Raw genomic sequence first — 18,633 nt, 5'->3', positions numbered from 1 at the left:
TTACAAAAACCACTGTCAGTAAAATTTTGTGAACAAAAATGGAACATGCTCAGACATAAGGTACGTAACACAGAAAAAAATATCATTTTTGGGTGGAATCTTCTTTTAAGAAAAGTTTTCAGCCAGTTTTACATGAAACCTATTATGTATCCCTTTTTCATTGATCTTGGCGATTAAAAATGGCACATCCTGTAACAACCTCAGCCTTCCCCTGCCTTCTCATCACAGTCCCTCTACAGGTGCTCTCCATGTTCTTTTCATTGCGTTCCTCTTACTGATAGCACATTCCTGGAACTGCTATGTGATCACACGCAGTATCACATTTCCCATCTTTGCTACATGATATGCACAGTGTAACAGGTAGAGAGCGCTATCGCTCCCTTGAACCCTTGTTCGAGACGCCAGACACCAGATAAAAGTCCAATATGACTTTATTTTATAATATGTGCACCAAGCACTCTCCACTCCACTATACTCATAAATACAGTAATAATCAATAACCAATCCTCCACTCCCAGACGCGTTGCCACCCTTCCACCCAGCTCAGCTCAACGTCTGGGATTTCCCATAGTCCTTTTATAGTCCTTGACCTGGAAGCGTTTCACCCTCTCTGTCCATGTGACCTGGAACACTTCCGGGTCAGATAAAAAATCCTTCTTTTCTTCACCCAGGAAGCACTTTGTTCCCTTTGTCCACGTGACTCTGACGTACTTCCTGGGCGTAAGGCAAATAGGTTAGGTTTAGGTTTAGGTTAGGTTTAGGTTTAGGTCTATTTGTCATATATAGGTTAACACAGGGTCAACATACAATGAAATGTGTATGACAAGAAAAACAAGTCACTCAGCCTAGATCCAATAAAGCTAAAAAAATAATTACAAGTTAAAAAATAGACAAGCAATATAAAATAAAATGTGTACGTTTTAAAAGAAGTTATAGAGCAATATGAGTTGAAATAGTTTCTGTGCCTCCCTACAGCGTCCTCTAGCGGGCCCCAAGGTATCCAACAGGGCTGAGAATAAAAACTACATTGTCCAGTATTCCCTGCTGGCATTCGGGGCACCTCCATGCTGCAGGAAGGGCTCCACCTGGCGGCCTGGGGGTGTTGGCCGGGATGACATGCTGGCCATATCCCACAACAGTTTGCTTTATTTTTGATGGTACCTCTTGAGTTTCAGATTAATAAAGTCACACATGTATTTTAAACTCTCTTTTATGTAGCAAAAACATGGCAGCAACGTCAGCGTGTTTTACTCCTCACCATCTTGTTACCTAAATGAGCTGCACCAGAGCAACCTGACTTGGTGAGTTTGAATTTGTTTTTTTGTACCTTGGGGTCATGTGAATGTTTGACATATGCAGTACTTCATAATTTTGTACCATAAGGATGTCAAAACCCACCATGTAACCCTGCAATCTTTGAAGAAGATTGTCAGTTCCACAGATAAGCTGAGTGAAGCAGAACAAGCTTGGTGGAGAAGGAAGTGTTGACATCTTATCAGACATTGAGCTTGGCGGTGTACTGTATCTCTTAATCTTGACAACTAGTTATAATGCTTTGGGTATGCACATCCATTTCAATTGTGAAGTTTGTGTCTTAAACCCCAGTGTGTAGGACCCCTTCAGTGTTTAACAGGATCGTGGTGTTCTTTGGACGATTTTGGGCCCATATTCTTACTCGACAAATATCCTCTCTTTTGCAAATATGAATCAGTTTCCTGTCGGGTTGAGGTTAGCCTCCTGCTTCACATCTTTAGGAAGCCATGTTTGATTGCTGGTCTGGTCACGTGTGCATATTTGACTTCCTCCCACATTTCAAAGATACACTTGTTATGGTAGATTGATGGCGCTAAAATGGCTTAATATGAGTCAGTAAAGTAGTGTGTGAGGCTCTGTCTCTTGACAGACTGGTGCATTCCTGCTTGATGGAGAAATTATGGTGGAAAGTGAAGGCAATCACGTCTCTAAAGTCCTGGGAGACTAAAGCCGATCAAGGCCACATATTTGCCATATCTGATGGCATGTTATGTCATGTAGCTATGCTCCACTTCTTCTTTCAATCAGGTTTTATCCCATAAAGAATGACTTTGTCTGAGTAGAGCCTGCATGTTTTCCCTGTGTCTATCTTCTCGCATTCCCAAGCCGTGCATGTACAGTGGATATAAAAAGTCTACCCACCCCTGCCAAAATTGCAGACTTTGTGTAATAAAAAATTAAATGAAGTTGAATCCCATCAGAACGTATTCCACCTGCACTGCAAAATTGCAATCTATACAGGCAGTCCACGGGTTACGTACGAGATAGGGACTGTAGGTTTGTACTTAAGTTGAATTTGTATGTAAGTCGGAACAGGTACATTACTTTAATAAATGTTATTGTTGACCGACTGTAACCAAGTGCTCTGCCAATGAATGGTGGAGTTTCACCTCTTTCTGACCTTTTTATTATTTCTACTTTATTTTCAATGGTGATAGTTTTTCTCTTCTTTACTGTAACACCAGCACTTGCATCAGATTTGTGTTTCAGAGACGTTCTTGAAGGGTGAAGACAAAACATTAGAACACTCTAGACGAGAACAGGCCATTCGGCCCAACAAAGCTCGCCAGTACTATCCACTTATTTCTTCCAAGAAAACATCAAGTCGAGTTTTGAAAGACCCTAACGTCTTACTGTCTGCCACACTACTTGGTAGCTTATTCCAAGTTTCTATCGTTCTTTGTGTAAAGAAAAACTTCCTAATGTTTGTGTGAAATTTACCCTTAACAAGTTTTCAACTGTGTCCCCGTGTTCTTGATGAACTCATTTTAAAATAACAGTCTCGATCCACTGGACTAATTCCCTTCATAATTTTAAACACTTCAATCATGTCACCTCTTAATCTTCTTTTGCTTAAACTGTAAAGGCTCAGCTCTTTTAATCTTTCCTCATAATTCAACCCCTGTAGCCCTGGAATCAGCCCAGTCGCTCTTCTCTGGACCTATTCTAGCGCTGCTATGTCCTTTTTGTAGCCTGGAGACCAAAACTACACCCAGGACTCCAGATGAGGCCTCACCAGTGTGTTATAAAACTTGAGCAGAACCTCCTGTGACTTGTACTCCACACATCAAGGCGCTATATATCCTAACATTCTGTTAGTCTTCTTAATGGGAAGTCGATAGCTTAGAGTCCACTATGACTCCTAAATCCTTCTCATAAGGTGTACTCTCGATTTTCCGACAGCCCATTGTGTATTCAAACCTAACATTTTTACTTCCAATGTGTAATACTTTACATTTACTGACATTACATTTCATCTGCCACAAATCTGCCCAGGCCTGTCTGCTATCCAAGTCCTTCTGTAATGATATAACAGATTCCAAATTATCTGCTAATCCACCTATCTTGGTATCATCAGCAAAAACTTAACCAGCTTGTTACTTATATTCCTATCTAAATCATTTATATATATATATATTAAAAATAGCAGCGGCCCCTGCACTGCCCCCTGCTGCTCACCACTCTTAACATCGGCCAGTTCCGATGAGGTCCCTCACACCATCACCCTCTGCTTCCTGTGTCTGAGCCAATTCTGCACCCATCTACAAACATCACCCTGAACTCCCACTTCTTTTAATTTGATGCCCAACCTCTCATGTGACACCTTATCAAATGCTTTCTGAAAGTCCACATCAATAATCTCATCTGCTCCACTTTGATCGTATCCTTTTGTTGCCTCCTCATAGAATTCCAGCATGTTAGTAAAACACGACCTCCCTCTTCTGAACCCATGCTGACTGCTTAGAATAACTCCTGTCCTTGCCAGGTGTTGCTCGATCTTAACCTCCTAATGGAAGGAATTATTAAGGATAAGGTTAAGATGAGCTCTTCTGTACAGCACTGTACACGTTATCATAGCAGATTAGCCACCAGTCGTCAACACGTCTGATGTATAGGATGGTCCAGATCTAATTATGCAATTTTCATTCCGCTATAACTTATTCAGTTTATTACATAGAAAATCACCCAAAAAATCCCGGACCATCGAGAAGTGTGCGAACTGTCGACACAAAAAATCGTCTTCGCGCCGAACTGGACTCGTCCCCGCATAAATCAGTCATCCAGATGATCTGGATCTGCAGAATTAGATCTGGACCACCCTGTACCGACAAGAGACAACTTCCTGCTATGTGCGTAACTGTACAAGCAGGCGTGCTATTGAGAATGAATGGGGGCAGTGAGGGCCGCTTCATCAGTCACCTCCACTACAGTATGCTGCCTGCAGTGTCCCACCGCACCACCGCCCCCATTCAACGCGCAGCCATCCGAGGCACACTACAGTGCTAGCCCCCCCGCCTCCCCGTTCACCCTCAATGGCCTCCGTTCAGCCACAACAGGGTCACCACTTGCAGCGGCGGGCGGGCAGTGAAACCGCTTGTCACCGGGAGCCACCTGACGGACACTACACTGCGCGAGCAGCGAAATCGACTCCGTCCAGCCACCGCTTGCAGCGTCCCCGGGCCAAAGATGACGGAGCGGCAGTTACTGAGACGCATGCGTCGCAACTGCGGCCCCGTTCGTATGTTGTAGGTCGGGTGTCCGTAACCTGGGGACTACCTGTACAAAGAAAGTGAAAAAAATAGGAAAAATTTTAGTGGGAAAAAAATCCTACAAAACCCTGGTGTCATTATTGCGCAGACCCTTTAATAGTCAAGGATGTGGCTGCATTCAGAATCGGCCAATCACAACAATTCTCATCTCCAATAGTAGTTGGTATACACCTGACATCAGTTCAAGTGGCTGTGATGGAGCTCAGATAAAGTTTGGCTCATCCTTTAGGAATATTCTGGTATCCTCTTGGTTGAATGATCCTCCAAAAGCCAGTGGTCCACAAAGAGCTTTTAAAACATGAACGGGATCTCATCATTGAAAGTTATCAGTCGGGACAGGGGTACAAAAAAGTATCCAAAGCATTTAGCATGGAGGACAGTGAAGACAGTCATCAACAAGTGGAGAAAATATGGCTCAACAGTGACTCTACCAAGATCAGGATGTCCCTCCAAGATTGGGGAAAACTGGTCAGGGGGGCCGCCAAGAGGCCTACAGCAATATTAACTCTTTGAGGGCTAAATATTTTTTCCAAAAAACTCAGTTTTCTGAAAAGCACGCAAAGCAATGGTTTCACACATGAGTCAACATAAAACGTCTGTTGCTATGTGCTGTGTCGCAGTTTACTCCTGAATTTTGACAAAAGTCGACATCAGCCCTGAAAGAGTTAAAGGAGCCCGAGGATTTCCTGGCAAGTCCTGGATGTTCCCTACGTGTGACTACAATCCAGTCGTACTCTTCATATGTGTGAGTTGTGTTGTAGGGTAGTGAGACGAAAGCCTTTTCTCACAAAGAAAAACATCCAAGCCTGGCTAAACTTTGCAAAAAGGTCTACACAGTCTCTCACAACCACGTGGAAAAGTGTATTATGGTCTGATGAGACCAAGGTTGAACAATCTGGCCATAATTCCAAAAAGTATGTTTGGCACAAAAATAACAGCACATCATCAAAAGAACACCACAGCCATAGTGGAGAATGGCAGATGAAGTATCAGGCTTTGGGGCTGCTTGTCTTCGGCTGGAACTGGGGCTTTAGTCAAGGTGGATGGAATCATGAAGAGCTCCAGGTATCAGCCTATTGTGGCACAAAACTTTCAAGCGGCTGCTAGGAAGCTGAAGATGAAGAGGAACTTCTCCTTTCAGCATGACCACAACTCAAAGCATTCATCAAAGGATGATGGATGTTCTGGAATGGCCCAGCCAGAGCCCACCCAGACCTGTGGGGTGACCTGAAGAGAGGTGTGTACACGAGATGCCCTCGGAATTTGACAGATCTGGAGGAGTGGGCAGAAATCACAAAGTGCAGATTGTGCCAAACTGATAGACTCTTACCCAGAAAGACTGAGTGCTGCCATAAAATCCAAAGAGGCTTCCACTAAGTATTAATTTTGGGGTAACTAATGGCACCAGGTTTTCGTAGAGTGTTTTCAGCCGCAGCGTGATTGTTGGTGCCAGAGGGGCTGGTTTGAGTATTTTTTTTTTTTGTTTTAATGGCTGGTCTCCTGGGATTTTCACAGTTCATTCAGAATGGTGTGAAAAACAAACAACAGTGAGCAGAAGTTCAGCAGGCAGAATTCTCAGAGGAGAATGGCCAGACTGGTGCAAGCCGACACGAAAGGCTTACGGCAACTCAGATCAGCACTCTGTACAACTGCTGTGAGCAGCAAAACCTCTCAAAAGTGTAGAATATGTCAAACATTGAGGTGGATGGACTACAATAGCAGAGGACCACATCAGGTCCCTATCCTGCCAGCCAAGAACATAAAGCTGAGGCTGCAGTTGGCACAGGCTGACCAAAACTGCACAGCTGAAGACTGGAAAAAGGTAGCCCTGTCTGATGAACCTTAATTTCTGCTGAGGCACACAGATGGTGGGCACCAACAGCGTGAATCCATGGTAGGTTCAGAAGTTGGCACCAGTACCATAAATCCATGCACCCAACCTGCCTCGTGTCAACAGTCCAGGCTGCTGGTGGTGGTGTAGTGGTGTGGGGAATGTTTTCTTGGCACACTTTGGGCCCATTAATGCCAATCAGTCATCACTTGAATGCCACAGCCAGTTGTTGCTGACCATATTCATTCCTTCATGGCCAAAATGTGCCCATCTTCTGTTTGCTTCTTCCAGCATGATAATGCACCATGTCGCAAAGCAAACTGGTTTCATGAACATAACAATGGGTTCCGTGTTCTTCAGTGGCCTTCCCAGTCACCAGGACTCAAACCAATGGAACACCTTTGGAATGTCGGAGAACGGAAGATTCACAGCATGAACGTGCAGCTGACAAATCTGCAGAAACTGTGTGATGCAATCGTGTCAAAATGGACCAGAATCTCAAACGATCTTCTGGAATCCATGACATGAAGAACTGAGGCTGTTTTGAGAGCAAAACCAGGTCCTGCCCAGTATTCGTATACTGGTCCTAAGAATTTGCTAGGCGAGTGTAGATTTACATTATTTTCTGTGAATTTTCCCCATTTGAAATCTCTCTGTGTGTCTTTTGCAGGTCAGTAAAGGATGATGACTTCTTTCCTTACGCCGACGGCCCCCATGACTTTTGGACAGGATATTTCACGAGCAGGCCAGCCTTTAAACGTTACGAGAGAATGAGTAATAATTTCCTGCAGGTATGTTTCATCACGTCGGCGCAGTGGTTGGTCATGCATCTTAGATTTGAGCCACACGTCCTCTCAACTGGCTGCACTTTGTATGCTCTACTTGAACCTGTGTGATGTTTCTCGGGATATTTTTGGTTTTCTTCGAGCTTCTTAAAAATGTGCGTGTAAGTCTGATTGTCCGCTCTAAATTGGCCTCGGTGTGAGTAGGTCCTGTGACAGACTGTCAGCCTCTCTGCTTTTGCTTCATACTACTGTATGTAGTCCAGCTCTCTGGACCCTGAAATGGATTAGGAGAATTTAAGAATGTTATACTTGGAAAAAGCACATAATATCTTACATTAGCCTGTCTTTATCTGTCCTAACAATAGTACATAATGAATTGTCAAGATTCATTTAAAACACGCACGGATATCAGCATTGCTGAAGTTTAAAAATAAGTGTAAATTCACAATGCTGTCCAAAATGATATCCTGATATCAAGACAATCTAAAAATTTACTACAAAGACTTCCTCTGATTACAGAGGAGTTAAGATGGAGAGTTGCCAGCGTCTTAGTGGCTATTTAAAACAGGCTTGTCTGCTGATCAGATGCTGTCGTCTAAGAAATGGCCTGGCTTCTCTGGCTTTACTTGAGAGGAGGAGAAAATCCGTAAAAACCTGGCAGCTGTCTACGCTGTGTGTCTGAGCGTAAGTGTGGAAGCATGAATGTTTGTTGTAGATTTGTTTTTGTGTAGGAGTAGAAGATGAGGCCCATTGCATACGCTGTCAGATGCCCAGAGACTGCCTTGCAGAACTGCACATATGACTCGTCTTATCGCTCCAATTCTTTGGTTAAACAGATTGGCGGTTTGTAATTGGGAGTCTAATAGGAGTTTATCCAGGATACTCGGCTCTAGAGATGGCTACACAAGCAAAGAGTAAAGCCAAGCTGAGAAGGGACATGTTGTCATTGTTAATGATCCCCCATAAATCTGCCTAAAACATGTGTTAGTTAGTGAAACAGGTTGTTAGAGGACATTTCCTTGACTGGAGTGCCCACATTTCTCTCACTTACAGAACCTTTTTAGTTTCATTTTCTCAGATTGTTAAGAACAAATCGTGTTTTGGTTGCGATTGCCCAGATTGGTTTTTTGCTTTTTTTTTTTTTATTGCTAGTAATTTCTTATAGGTTTGCTTGAACATATTTACAGGATAACTAGACATTTTTCCTTCACTCATTTCTCCGTTTTATTATGTGATCAGATCACGAATGACATGCGGCCATCACAAAAGGTTGTGACAAATCTGTCCGCCACGCCGAAATGGGTCGATCGTTACCACTAACCTGTCCTACTTTAAGGCAGATGATAAAAAGGCTAGGCCAATATCGCACCCTGCAGCTCACCACCATGCACATCTTTTTAAAATGTTCAGTTCAAACCTGATGACTGAGCATTTACAGTACGAGAGAGAGAAAAATAGGTAGTGGTCCATATTTATAAACACTGAGAAATAATTCAAAGGAAAAACAGGAGGAGTAAAGAACCATAACAGTCCCTGTCATCTGCCCCTCCACCCCCAACCCGAAAATAACCCTTACATGTGGCGATACAAAATATATATATATATATATATATATATACGAGGGGGGACCCAAAAATAACCGGAAATATTTTTAAAACGTGTTTAATTTAATTTTCTGTACAATTATTCTGTACAATTAGTCTCCTTCAAAGTAGTCTCCATTGGCGGAAATACACTTATCTAACCGTTTGTTCCATTGATCGAAACATTTTTTAAATTCGTCTGAAGTAATGCCCATTAATGCTCTGGTCGTTTCTTGTTTTACCTCTTCGACGTCAGCAGAACGCCTTCCTTTCAAGTCTTTTTTTCATCCGAGGGAACAAAAAGAAATCACACGGAGCTAAATCCGGTGAGTAGGGTGGGTGATTCAGGGTTGTCATACCGTTTCAATAACAATAGTTTCTGCAACACTTTTTTCATGAAGAAAACAACATTTCACTGCCGCGCGTTGCTCACGATAATCGGCCATTGTAAAAAAAACGACGCTTGCACAAAACTACTTTTACAAAAAAATTCACTGAACACAAGCACAACCTTCCAGACTGATGGCACTTGGCAGACTGACTTGTGAGGAGTGTAACGAGATCGCCCTAGCGGCCCAACCACGTACTACAAGTACCAACCTAACAACAACAAAATTCTGGTTATTTTTGTGTCCCCCCTCATATATATATATATATATATATATATATATAAAATATATAATGTGGTGAGCGGCTGGGGAAGGTACCCAGCCGAGACACCTGGAAGGACCAGAAGAGGGACTACATCTCCTCCGGACCACAAGAGGGCAGCCGCCTTGGTTGGTATGGGGACCATGGGAACAGAGCATGGAAGCTCAACCCTATAGGAGCCCGTGGTCATCACCAGGGGGCACCCAGATGCCTGAAAAGCCCTGGATGTCAGCACTTCTGCCACACCCGAAGGTGCTGGCAGAAGGAAAACCAGGGACACCAGGAGTGCTTCCGGGTGCTCATGCGGCACTTCCGCCACACCAGGAAGTGCCGCAGGAAGCTCATCTGGAGGCACCTGGAGCACGTCCGGGTGGATTGAAAAGGGGCCGCCTCCCTCCATTTGTCAGCTTGAGTCGGGTGGAAGAGGACAGAGCTCGGAGGAGAGGAGTGGAGGCAGTGAAGGAAGGCAAGACGGAAAGAGGCCTGAACTGAGGGTGTGCGGTGCAGGGGTGGTGCAGAATGTATCCAAAATCTAAACAAGTAAAAAAAACACACACACTTGTAACCACAAGGGGGTGCCACTGAGCCCCAAACCACCGACATGAATACCCAACACGATTCCAGGTTCAAATAAAGGATTTTTCTTTGACAAAACACCTTCATGTGAACCCTAGCAAAAATACACCATTTACAGTTTCTCTCCTTCATCCTCCAAGAGAGTGTTTTTAACCAAACAGCAACAAAGCTTTTTACCAAAGTGACAGAAACGCAGCAACTGAACCAAAGGCTCCATTTTTGCAACAAACAGCAACTGAATTGAAAATGATTTTTTGAGAAAAATCTAAAAAAAGTCATTCTCATATCTCATCTAAAATAAGTGCACACACCTGGCTTGCCTTTTGTAATCAGGATGGCTGACATTTTCAGTTTCTCAAAAGACAGAAAATGCTACGGAGTCATTCACATACGAGCTCAAGGTTGATTCCCATAGGCTCTTGTTTTGTTAGGAGACTGCGTTCCTTTAATGTTGATAGTGACATCCTTCACATCTTCTACAGGGTGGTGTGCTGGATAGGTAGCATTACTTCAAGTTGATTTAAAAAAAACAGGCATAGTTACTGGACGCACTTTAGACCCCACAGAGTTAATAGCAAATTGAGAGAATGAAGAGAAAACTGAGTGCCATTATGAACAATGCTGCACATTCTCTCTGTGACACACAGACATGGAGGTCTTGCAGCCAACACATCATTCAGAAGACATGGGTCAAGAAATGCTACACGGGCTCCTTTATGCCAACTGCAATACGCCCTTATTGAGTCTCACTGGGACTGGGACTGCCAAGTCAGAACTTTTCTTTCTTTTTAAATTTCTTCCTTTTTAGTCATTCTGGTGTGTGTGTCTGTCTGTATTTTAGATATAGTCTGTCTCCTATCTGTCAGTCTAGCTCTCTGTCTGTCTTGAAGCTGCAAATAATCTTGGTATACAAAACTTTCTAAGGTTCTTCTTCACTCTCTAACAATCTAAAATACTCCAAATCGGATTCTTGATATTAGGACTCCAGTTTTTTAACCCCCTGCTTTGTTTTCGTATCCATCGGTGTTTTAAAGTCTGAAGGTAACTAAATGAGCTTGGGGGCTTCGTGTGGGTGTTTGTTTCTATGTGCTGAACATACTTAACAATAATACACTTTATTTATGGGGCATCTTTCTGATGGCCAAAGCACTTCATAAATAATGATCTGAAGTACGACCATTTTATAACTTTATTTTTCTAGAAATAACCAATTGTTTTTTGCTTGAAGCTTATTGTTTACTGCGTCTCATTACAAGTGATGAAAGAACTGAGATGATTTGTCTTGAACTCGGCCTTTACATTAACAAAAGCTGAACTTTTAATGATGGTGTGTATTTATTTACAGTTTCAATCCTGGCACGTTGGGGGATTTACTTACAGCCCACCCAACGAGTCGGAAGACATAAACTGAACAGACAACCTTGTGGTTTAAAGTCCAGTCTTCTAGTGGGCACACAGTGCCATGATGTGGTACAGTAAATGCTGTGCATCACCAGGTGACAGAAACAGGACCCGCATTGAAAATTCACGCAACATAAATGTCCTGTGTTCATGAGTGGCTGTGAAAGCATTGACTGCAAGTTCATTTCACAAAAATCTACAAGCACTGTATACAAATGTGACTCATCTGGTTTATTTTCAGTCAGGAAAATTGCAAACTAGAATTTTCCTATTGACTCATGATGTCCGAAATGATGATCCTGGCAATGAGGACCATTCATTTGTCTTGCTTGGCTTTTTACTAAATGCAAGAGAAGGCGTTTCCTTCAAACTGATTAGAAAGTTGGTGGATAAGTAAATAAAAATAAAGAGTTGTGTCTCTGTAACGCAGATAAAAGACGTGAAGCGAGGCAGGTGAACATATGAAGGCATGATGCTACATGAGATGGCAATGAGCGGTGTGGAAGAAATTAAAACTGGAAATATCCGTATTAAAGAAAGAAATCTTGTTCTCAGCTTGGGCCTCTTTGACTCTTGAACCAGGCAGGAGGAAACTTGTTCTTCGCGTATTTTTATTTCCTCTTCATTCCTGTTACAGCAATCCACAAAGGGACTGCAGAAGTTGTCAGCAAATGGTCACAGAACAGAGACAGACGGTCATTCTTATAGATAACTGAATTTGCATAACACTGCTGATTTATTGCTTACCCTGATTGGTTCACTAGCTTGCATTCACTCTGATTGGCTCAAGAGACATGGGATATTTCCAGCAGAGAACATAACCAACTTAAATACCCCAAAGTAAAAGCCTCATGTCATTATATTCTTGGTCCTTTGATTGACTTGGCAATCTTGGTGTTATCTTTGACAGTAACCTCTCTTTTGAGAAACAGATTAATTCTGTAGTCAAGAGTTGCTTTATCCGCTCGCTTCCTGGTTGTGGCAAGAAAGTCTGATTCTGTTTCTCCAATATTAGCTTCTTTACACTGGCAGTTTTTGAATTCATTTTAAAATCTTGTTGCTAGTTTTTAAATCTTTATATGGGCTTGCTCCTGCCTGTTTATCTGAATTGTGTGCTTTACACCAGCCATCTAGAGTGCTTAGATCTTCTGGTCAGTTGTCTCTTGTTGTCCCTCGTACCAAGTGTAAAACTAAGGGGGACAGACAGGGCTTTAGCAGCCTCGCCTGTGCAACTCTCTACCTCATTACATAAAGGAGTCGTCTACAATTGAACTGTTCAAAACGAGATTAAAGACTCATTTCTATTCACTTGCATTCCGTGACTTTCAATAATGCTGATGGTTTCCTCATTGTGATTATGTAACATTACTTCTATTATTTTATTTATGTTCATCTATATATATATATATAATATATATAATTCACTCACTAAGCCAACAGAACAAGCAAGACAACCATGGGATACGCACGATATAGCCACGCCCGCCAACTCACAGAGACCCACCCACCAATGCTAAGACAATGGGATATGCTGACAACTCACAGAGCCACGCCCACCGACAACACAGAGCCATGCCCACCAACTCTAAGGGCATGGGACGAGAACGCCTGTGCCTGACTGTTACCAGCGTTCACCGCAATGTACTGGCATGTAAAACCATCACAACTGCTAACTCACAAACTGCAACAATTCACCAAACACCGCATCAGACGCTGTCTATATCTAAGAAGATATATAGATACTCATTATTCTCCTGCACGCGTCCACCCACGCTCTCAAGGCATTCACAGTGCCTGCTCATATGCCCGGACACAACAACTCACCACACACAAATTTTGCTTAATCTGACTCAACACGGGAAACCTCACCCGGCCCGGACACGGAGAGGACTGACAGATTGATAGCTGTTTTCTCGATTCTGTGGGTGGTGGTGCATGGCCGTTCTTAGTTGGTGGAGCGATTTGTCTGGTTAATTCCGAAAACGAACGAGACTCCCTACTGCTAAATAGCTGAGCGACCCCCGAGTGGTTGGCGTCCAACTTCTTAGAGGGACAAGTGGCTTTCAGCCATGTGAGATTGAGCATTAACAGGTCTGTGATGCCCTTGGATGTCTGGTACTGCACACGCGCTACACTGAATGGATCAACGTGTGTCTACCCGGCGCCGAGAGACGTGGGTAAGCCGTTGAACCCCATTCGTGATGGGGACCAGGGCTTGCAATTGTTCCCCACGAACGAGGAATACCCAGTAAGTGCGGGTCATACGCTTGCAATGATTACGTCCCTGCCCTTTACGTCCCACACCTCCTCGCTACTACCATGGTCAGGTGACTTGGTGGATTATATATAGAAAAGCAGCCGGAACTGCAAAGAACAATGAAAAGACGACGTGGCTCAGAGGTGCACAGACGAAAGCGACTGGAGTTGGGGGCGGACACATGAGCAGGCAGTGCGTACTGAACGATGGCTGTATGTTGGTTCGTAGCGTGCATTGTTGCAATGTTACTTTTCTTGGTGGTTTATTAAATTACGGATTTTGCAAATGTTCATTTTTTTCCCTGTGCTTAAACATCATTAAAAAAAGTGGCATGATTCTGCAGCGTATGCTACGCCGCGGGTTGGCTAGTACATTTTATTTCTATTTATGTTATTTGTATGTTTTTTTTATTCTATTATTGTAAAGTACTTTGGCCACAGCATTCCTATGTTGTTTTAAATGTGCTATATAAATAAATTGACATTGACATTGATTTGTTTTTTTAAGATTTGTTCCCCTGAATTTCTTTATCGTTCCCCTGAATTGCTTAATTTATTTCCTTAAATGGCACCCAAAAAGAAATGAAACATGAAGTGAGGGAGCCAACAGAAGACCAACTAAGTCAGGGCCTCAAACTCCGAGCAATTTCACTCCAACCAGCTGCTCAATTAGGCGCCGAGTCTTGTTGTTAATTAAACTCGTTCTTTAATTCCATGGCCTGTTGCTGCTCTCATTGTGCAATAGCAGACATTTCTGAAATTGTCGATTTTCTCTTTTCTAAGAGCTCCATTAAAATGTTTTGGGGACCTGAGCAGACCAACATTCCTGAGACCTTCACCTTTCTTTATTTTCAGATATTGTATGATGGACACCAGTTATTTTGGCTCATTTTGTATCTCGTTATTGTTTGGATGTTAATTAAGGAGAAAGGAACAATTAAGGGGTCTGAGTCTTCAAGACCAAGTCAATTAAAATGAATTCAAAGGAAGTTAATTAGCAGCAAAAACGGGGCACTAATTAAGAAAAAGGTGAGAATGAAAACCTGCAGCACTCCAAGACCGGATTTGAAGACCACTGGCCTAGACCAGGGGTAGGCAACGTCGGTCCTGGAGTGCCACAGTATGTGCAGGTTTTTGTTCCAACCCAGTTCCTTAACGAGAACTCAATTATTGCTGATGAAGCACATATTGCTTAAGTGACATTTTAATGCTTCATTTTAGTGGTCTCGCTTGTTAAGGTTCTCCAACCTTAATTGCTTATTTCAATCTTAAACTGCTGCATTCAGTGTTTTAATTGCTCCTTATTAGCAATAAGATGTAAAACAGGGGTAGGCAATGTTGGTCCTGGTGAGCCGCAGTGGCTACAGGTTTTCATTCAACCCAATTGCTTAATTAGAAACCAATCATTGCCAATCTCAGACCTTATTTAATTTTATGGCTTGTTAGTCTGTGCAATGTAAGGCTTTTATATCGTAGATTTTTTTCCTTTCCAAGGATATCATCCAAATGATTTGAAGCCTAAAACAGATCATTTTCAGTCTGTCACATTTTTCTATTAAGTGTTTTATTAAATCAAACCGTGCATGATGAACACACACAGATGTAATTGGAAAAAAGCTAGCTGGAGAACTGCTGGCTGCTTTGTCTTTTACATCTTATTGCTAATAAGGAGCAATTAAAACACTGAATGCAGCAGTTTAAGATTGAAATAAGCAATTAAGGTTGGAGAACCTTAACAAGCGAGACCACTAAAATGAAGCATTAAAATGTCACTTAAGCAATATGTGCTTCATCAGCAATAATTGAGTTCTCGTTAAGGAACTGGGTTGGAACAAAAACCTGCACATACTGTGGCACTCCAGGACCGACGTTGCCTACCACTGGCCTAGACTATACTTATTAACCCTTTATATTACTGCTAAGACAGATGCTATGTTTTTAATGTGAAAAGCATACCAAAACACTTTATGTGCAATAACTATATTACCCCTAAATGACTATGTGACGCCTATGTGACCCCTAAGTCTCATTTTTCTTCCACAGCAGTTGCTATTCGGTGACAAGTTGTTAGCTCCACTGATTTAAATAAATAAACTGAAAAGTCGCTGTGGCCTTTCCAAGATGTGCATCTTTTTTTCTGCTCCTGACAGATCTGTAATCAGTTGGAGGTGTTGGGTGGCAAGTCCTCTAGAGAAGGTCCGAACGGCAAAGGGGAGAGCGACACACTGAGTGAGTTGATGCTTTGATTTTTCTGTTTGCTTGGCGACAGCGGAATTGTTTGCTTTTTCCCTCGTCTCTAGATTTATAGCTGCGTGTCGGTTGCTGGTAAGAACCAGCATAATATGTGATACCTTATTCATACCGGAATCTATGTGGTGTTAGTGTTAATTATGTTGGAAGCTTTTGCTTTTATTTTTGTTCAGAGGAAGCGATGGCAGTAGCCCAGCATCATGATGCAGTATCAGGAACGGAAAAACAACATGTGGCCAACGACTATGCCAAACGTCTGTCAAAAGGCTGGGATCAGTGCCAGGTATGGTGGCTAATCTTAACCTTTTGAAATGCCTTCCTGTGTGGGATTCCACATCCTCACTGTTATTACCCCACTTGCTTCTGTTTTCTTTCCAAGTGATCTAAACAATCTGCCTATTATGAGTTTATTTATTTTTCTGTGTTTCTGTTTGCACAGATCCTGGTTAGTAATGCCTTGTCTGCTCTCAGTGGAAACGAGAGTCCCTCTATTTATTGCCAGCATCTCAACATCAGTGTGTGTCCAACCTCTGAGGAACTCGGCACGGTAAGAGAACTTGCACCCCAGGGGATAAAAAGTAATTCCAGTTTGGAGATTTACACAGAAGAGACGTTTTTCTCGGGGGGCTCAAACAGATTACAGTTTGTTGAACAGATAAATAAAAAGACAGACTTGTTACAACTTCTCACTGTAAATGAGACAGAGCAAGTGATGTCAGATCGGTGTGGTGGCTTTGTGGCTGAGGATCTGCGCTGGTAGGCTGCCAGTTCAAGTCTCATTACTGCCAGAAGGGATCCTACTCCGTTGGGCCTTTGAGTAAGGCCCTTAACCGGAAAATTCTAATTCTCCAGGGGTTGCTATACAATGACTGACCCTGCGCTCCGACCCTTAAAGGGAGTGGTGGCTCTGAGGTTAGGGATCTGCACTGGCAATCGGAAGGTTGCCGGTTCGAAACCCGTAAATGCCAAAAGGGATTCTGCTCTGTTGGGCCCTTCAGCAAGGCCCTTAACCTGCAATTGCTGAGCGCTTTGAGTAGTGAGAAAAAGCGCTATAGAAATGCAAAAAATTATTATTATGCTAAAAGATCATTTCCCCTCAGGGATTAATATAGTATATCAAACAAAAGGAATAATTTGACAATGAGCATTAGATATGAGGTGACAAGTTCTGCTGAATCACATTGATGAATGGCCAATACCAAGGACAAGTTGGGCACACATTTCTGTCCTCCACTTACTGTGATTTTTGGGGATTGTTGACATGTAGAATGGGGTTTCGCTGCTCTCTGCCATCATAGTCTTCTCCACTTGGCCATTCGTGTGCAGAATATCTCGGTCTCCTCGTCATACTGCTTACTGTCTTCATTTGTTTTCTGCACACGCGTATTCGCTTTCCTCTCCTTAACTGAAATCTTACACATTCACAAGATCATTTTCACCTGTTTGTTTTACATGCTCACTTTATTAGGCACATGCTGCTCCCACACTGTATGACATGCCTCATGCAACTGACATTAAACTTTTCCTTGGAATTGTGCTGCTGCTAGTCAGATGCTGGTTCATATAGTATCTTACCATTGTTACTGCTGATTGTTACACAATCCTTGAGCCAAGTATTATCTCAGACCCCAGAGTTCCTTCTTCTATCTTCACCACAAGTTCAACGCCCCTTATGCGACGTGACTTCTTGGCCCTTTTGTTATGGCGTTCAGATGTAAATAGAGGAAAACGGGGTAAGGCAGACTCATGTGTGGAATGCTTAGACCTTGAGTCCCTTGAACAAATATTTTTCTGTTTGCTCATCGAAGCATGCTTTTACATAATGTATGATTTCGTAAAGCTTACTTCTGCTTATCTTCTCAGACATGGATTAGTACAAGAGAACGAAGAGAACATTCATCTTCCACATAGGGTGGTCCAGATCTAATTATGCAATTTTCATTATGCTATAACTTATTAAGTTTATTACATAGAGAATACACAGCACTTGCCCTGCACATAGAGATTTCACTTAAAATTCTTTTTGTATTCTCAGTTAGAGGATCTGTACAGAACTTTCTCAAAACCTGGCAGGATCTAATCAATAATATTTTAGAATAAGAAGAAATAATTATTTCCGCATTTCTTTTCCTTATCCATTTATCTTTATTGCCCAATTAAACTCAACAATTTAGGTATGTTTACAAGCTTTAAGTATTACTCCTTTGGCCATGCTCTCCTTCTCAGGGGTGGGGTTTGATTTGTTTTCAATCCTATTTTTTATAAAAATTGATCTATTTGTACGGAGTGATTACAATAAAATTAATAAAATATATTAAAAAAAATTATTTTTGTTGCCAATAGATAGCAGCACCTGCCCTGCATTCCAAAATGGCGGGGAGACGGTTGTTAGTCGAACAGTTGCATAATTAGATCTGGACCAGTAGACTTGGCTTTATGTACAAGGGCTTAGTTTAAAAATGCATTTAAAGAAACCAGAGCCAAAATCTTGACATTACTTATTAGTAAAATTAACTACTGTATACACTCACGTTTAAGTTCTCCCACAGACAAGTCGGAGCTTGATTTTACCGTATAATTTCCTGTATTTTATAATGTCGGTCGTATAAGTCGAAAGTTGAAAACTCCCGCTATTGGTCCAAGAGATTACGATATGCTGACACCCACCTGAGAGAGTCGCCACGGAGCACACGCCCTTTCTTTTCTACGTATTGTGC

The 18,633-nt window shown here is 42.3% G+C and overlaps 1 protein-coding gene across 1 annotated transcript in view; it reads left to right on the top strand.

Moving 5' to 3' along the window:
• Window positions 1-18,633, top strand: part of man2b1 (mannosidase, alpha, class 2B, member 1) — a 73,943-nt gene that overhangs the window by 24,600 nt on the left and 30,710 nt on the right. The window contains exons 8-12 of the mRNA XM_028823391.2: window positions 1,219-1,301; window positions 7,085-7,205; window positions 15,817-15,895; window positions 16,090-16,199; window positions 16,356-16,463. Coding sequence (XP_028679224.1) covers window positions 1,219-1,301; window positions 7,085-7,205; window positions 15,817-15,895; window positions 16,090-16,199; window positions 16,356-16,463 — 501 coding nt within the window. The remainder of the gene's footprint in view (window positions 1-1,218; window positions 1,302-7,084; window positions 7,206-15,816; window positions 15,896-16,089; window positions 16,200-16,355; window positions 16,464-18,633) is intronic.

Source organism: Erpetoichthys calabaricus, chromosome 17, assembly GCF_900747795.2.
Source record: "Erpetoichthys calabaricus chromosome 17, fErpCal1.3, whole genome shotgun sequence".
NCBI lineage: Eukaryota > Metazoa > Chordata > Cladistia > Polypteriformes > Polypteridae > Erpetoichthys > Erpetoichthys calabaricus.
The sequence above is the reverse complement of the archived record's forward strand: the minus strand, read 5'-3'. Positions and strand labels throughout refer to the sequence as shown.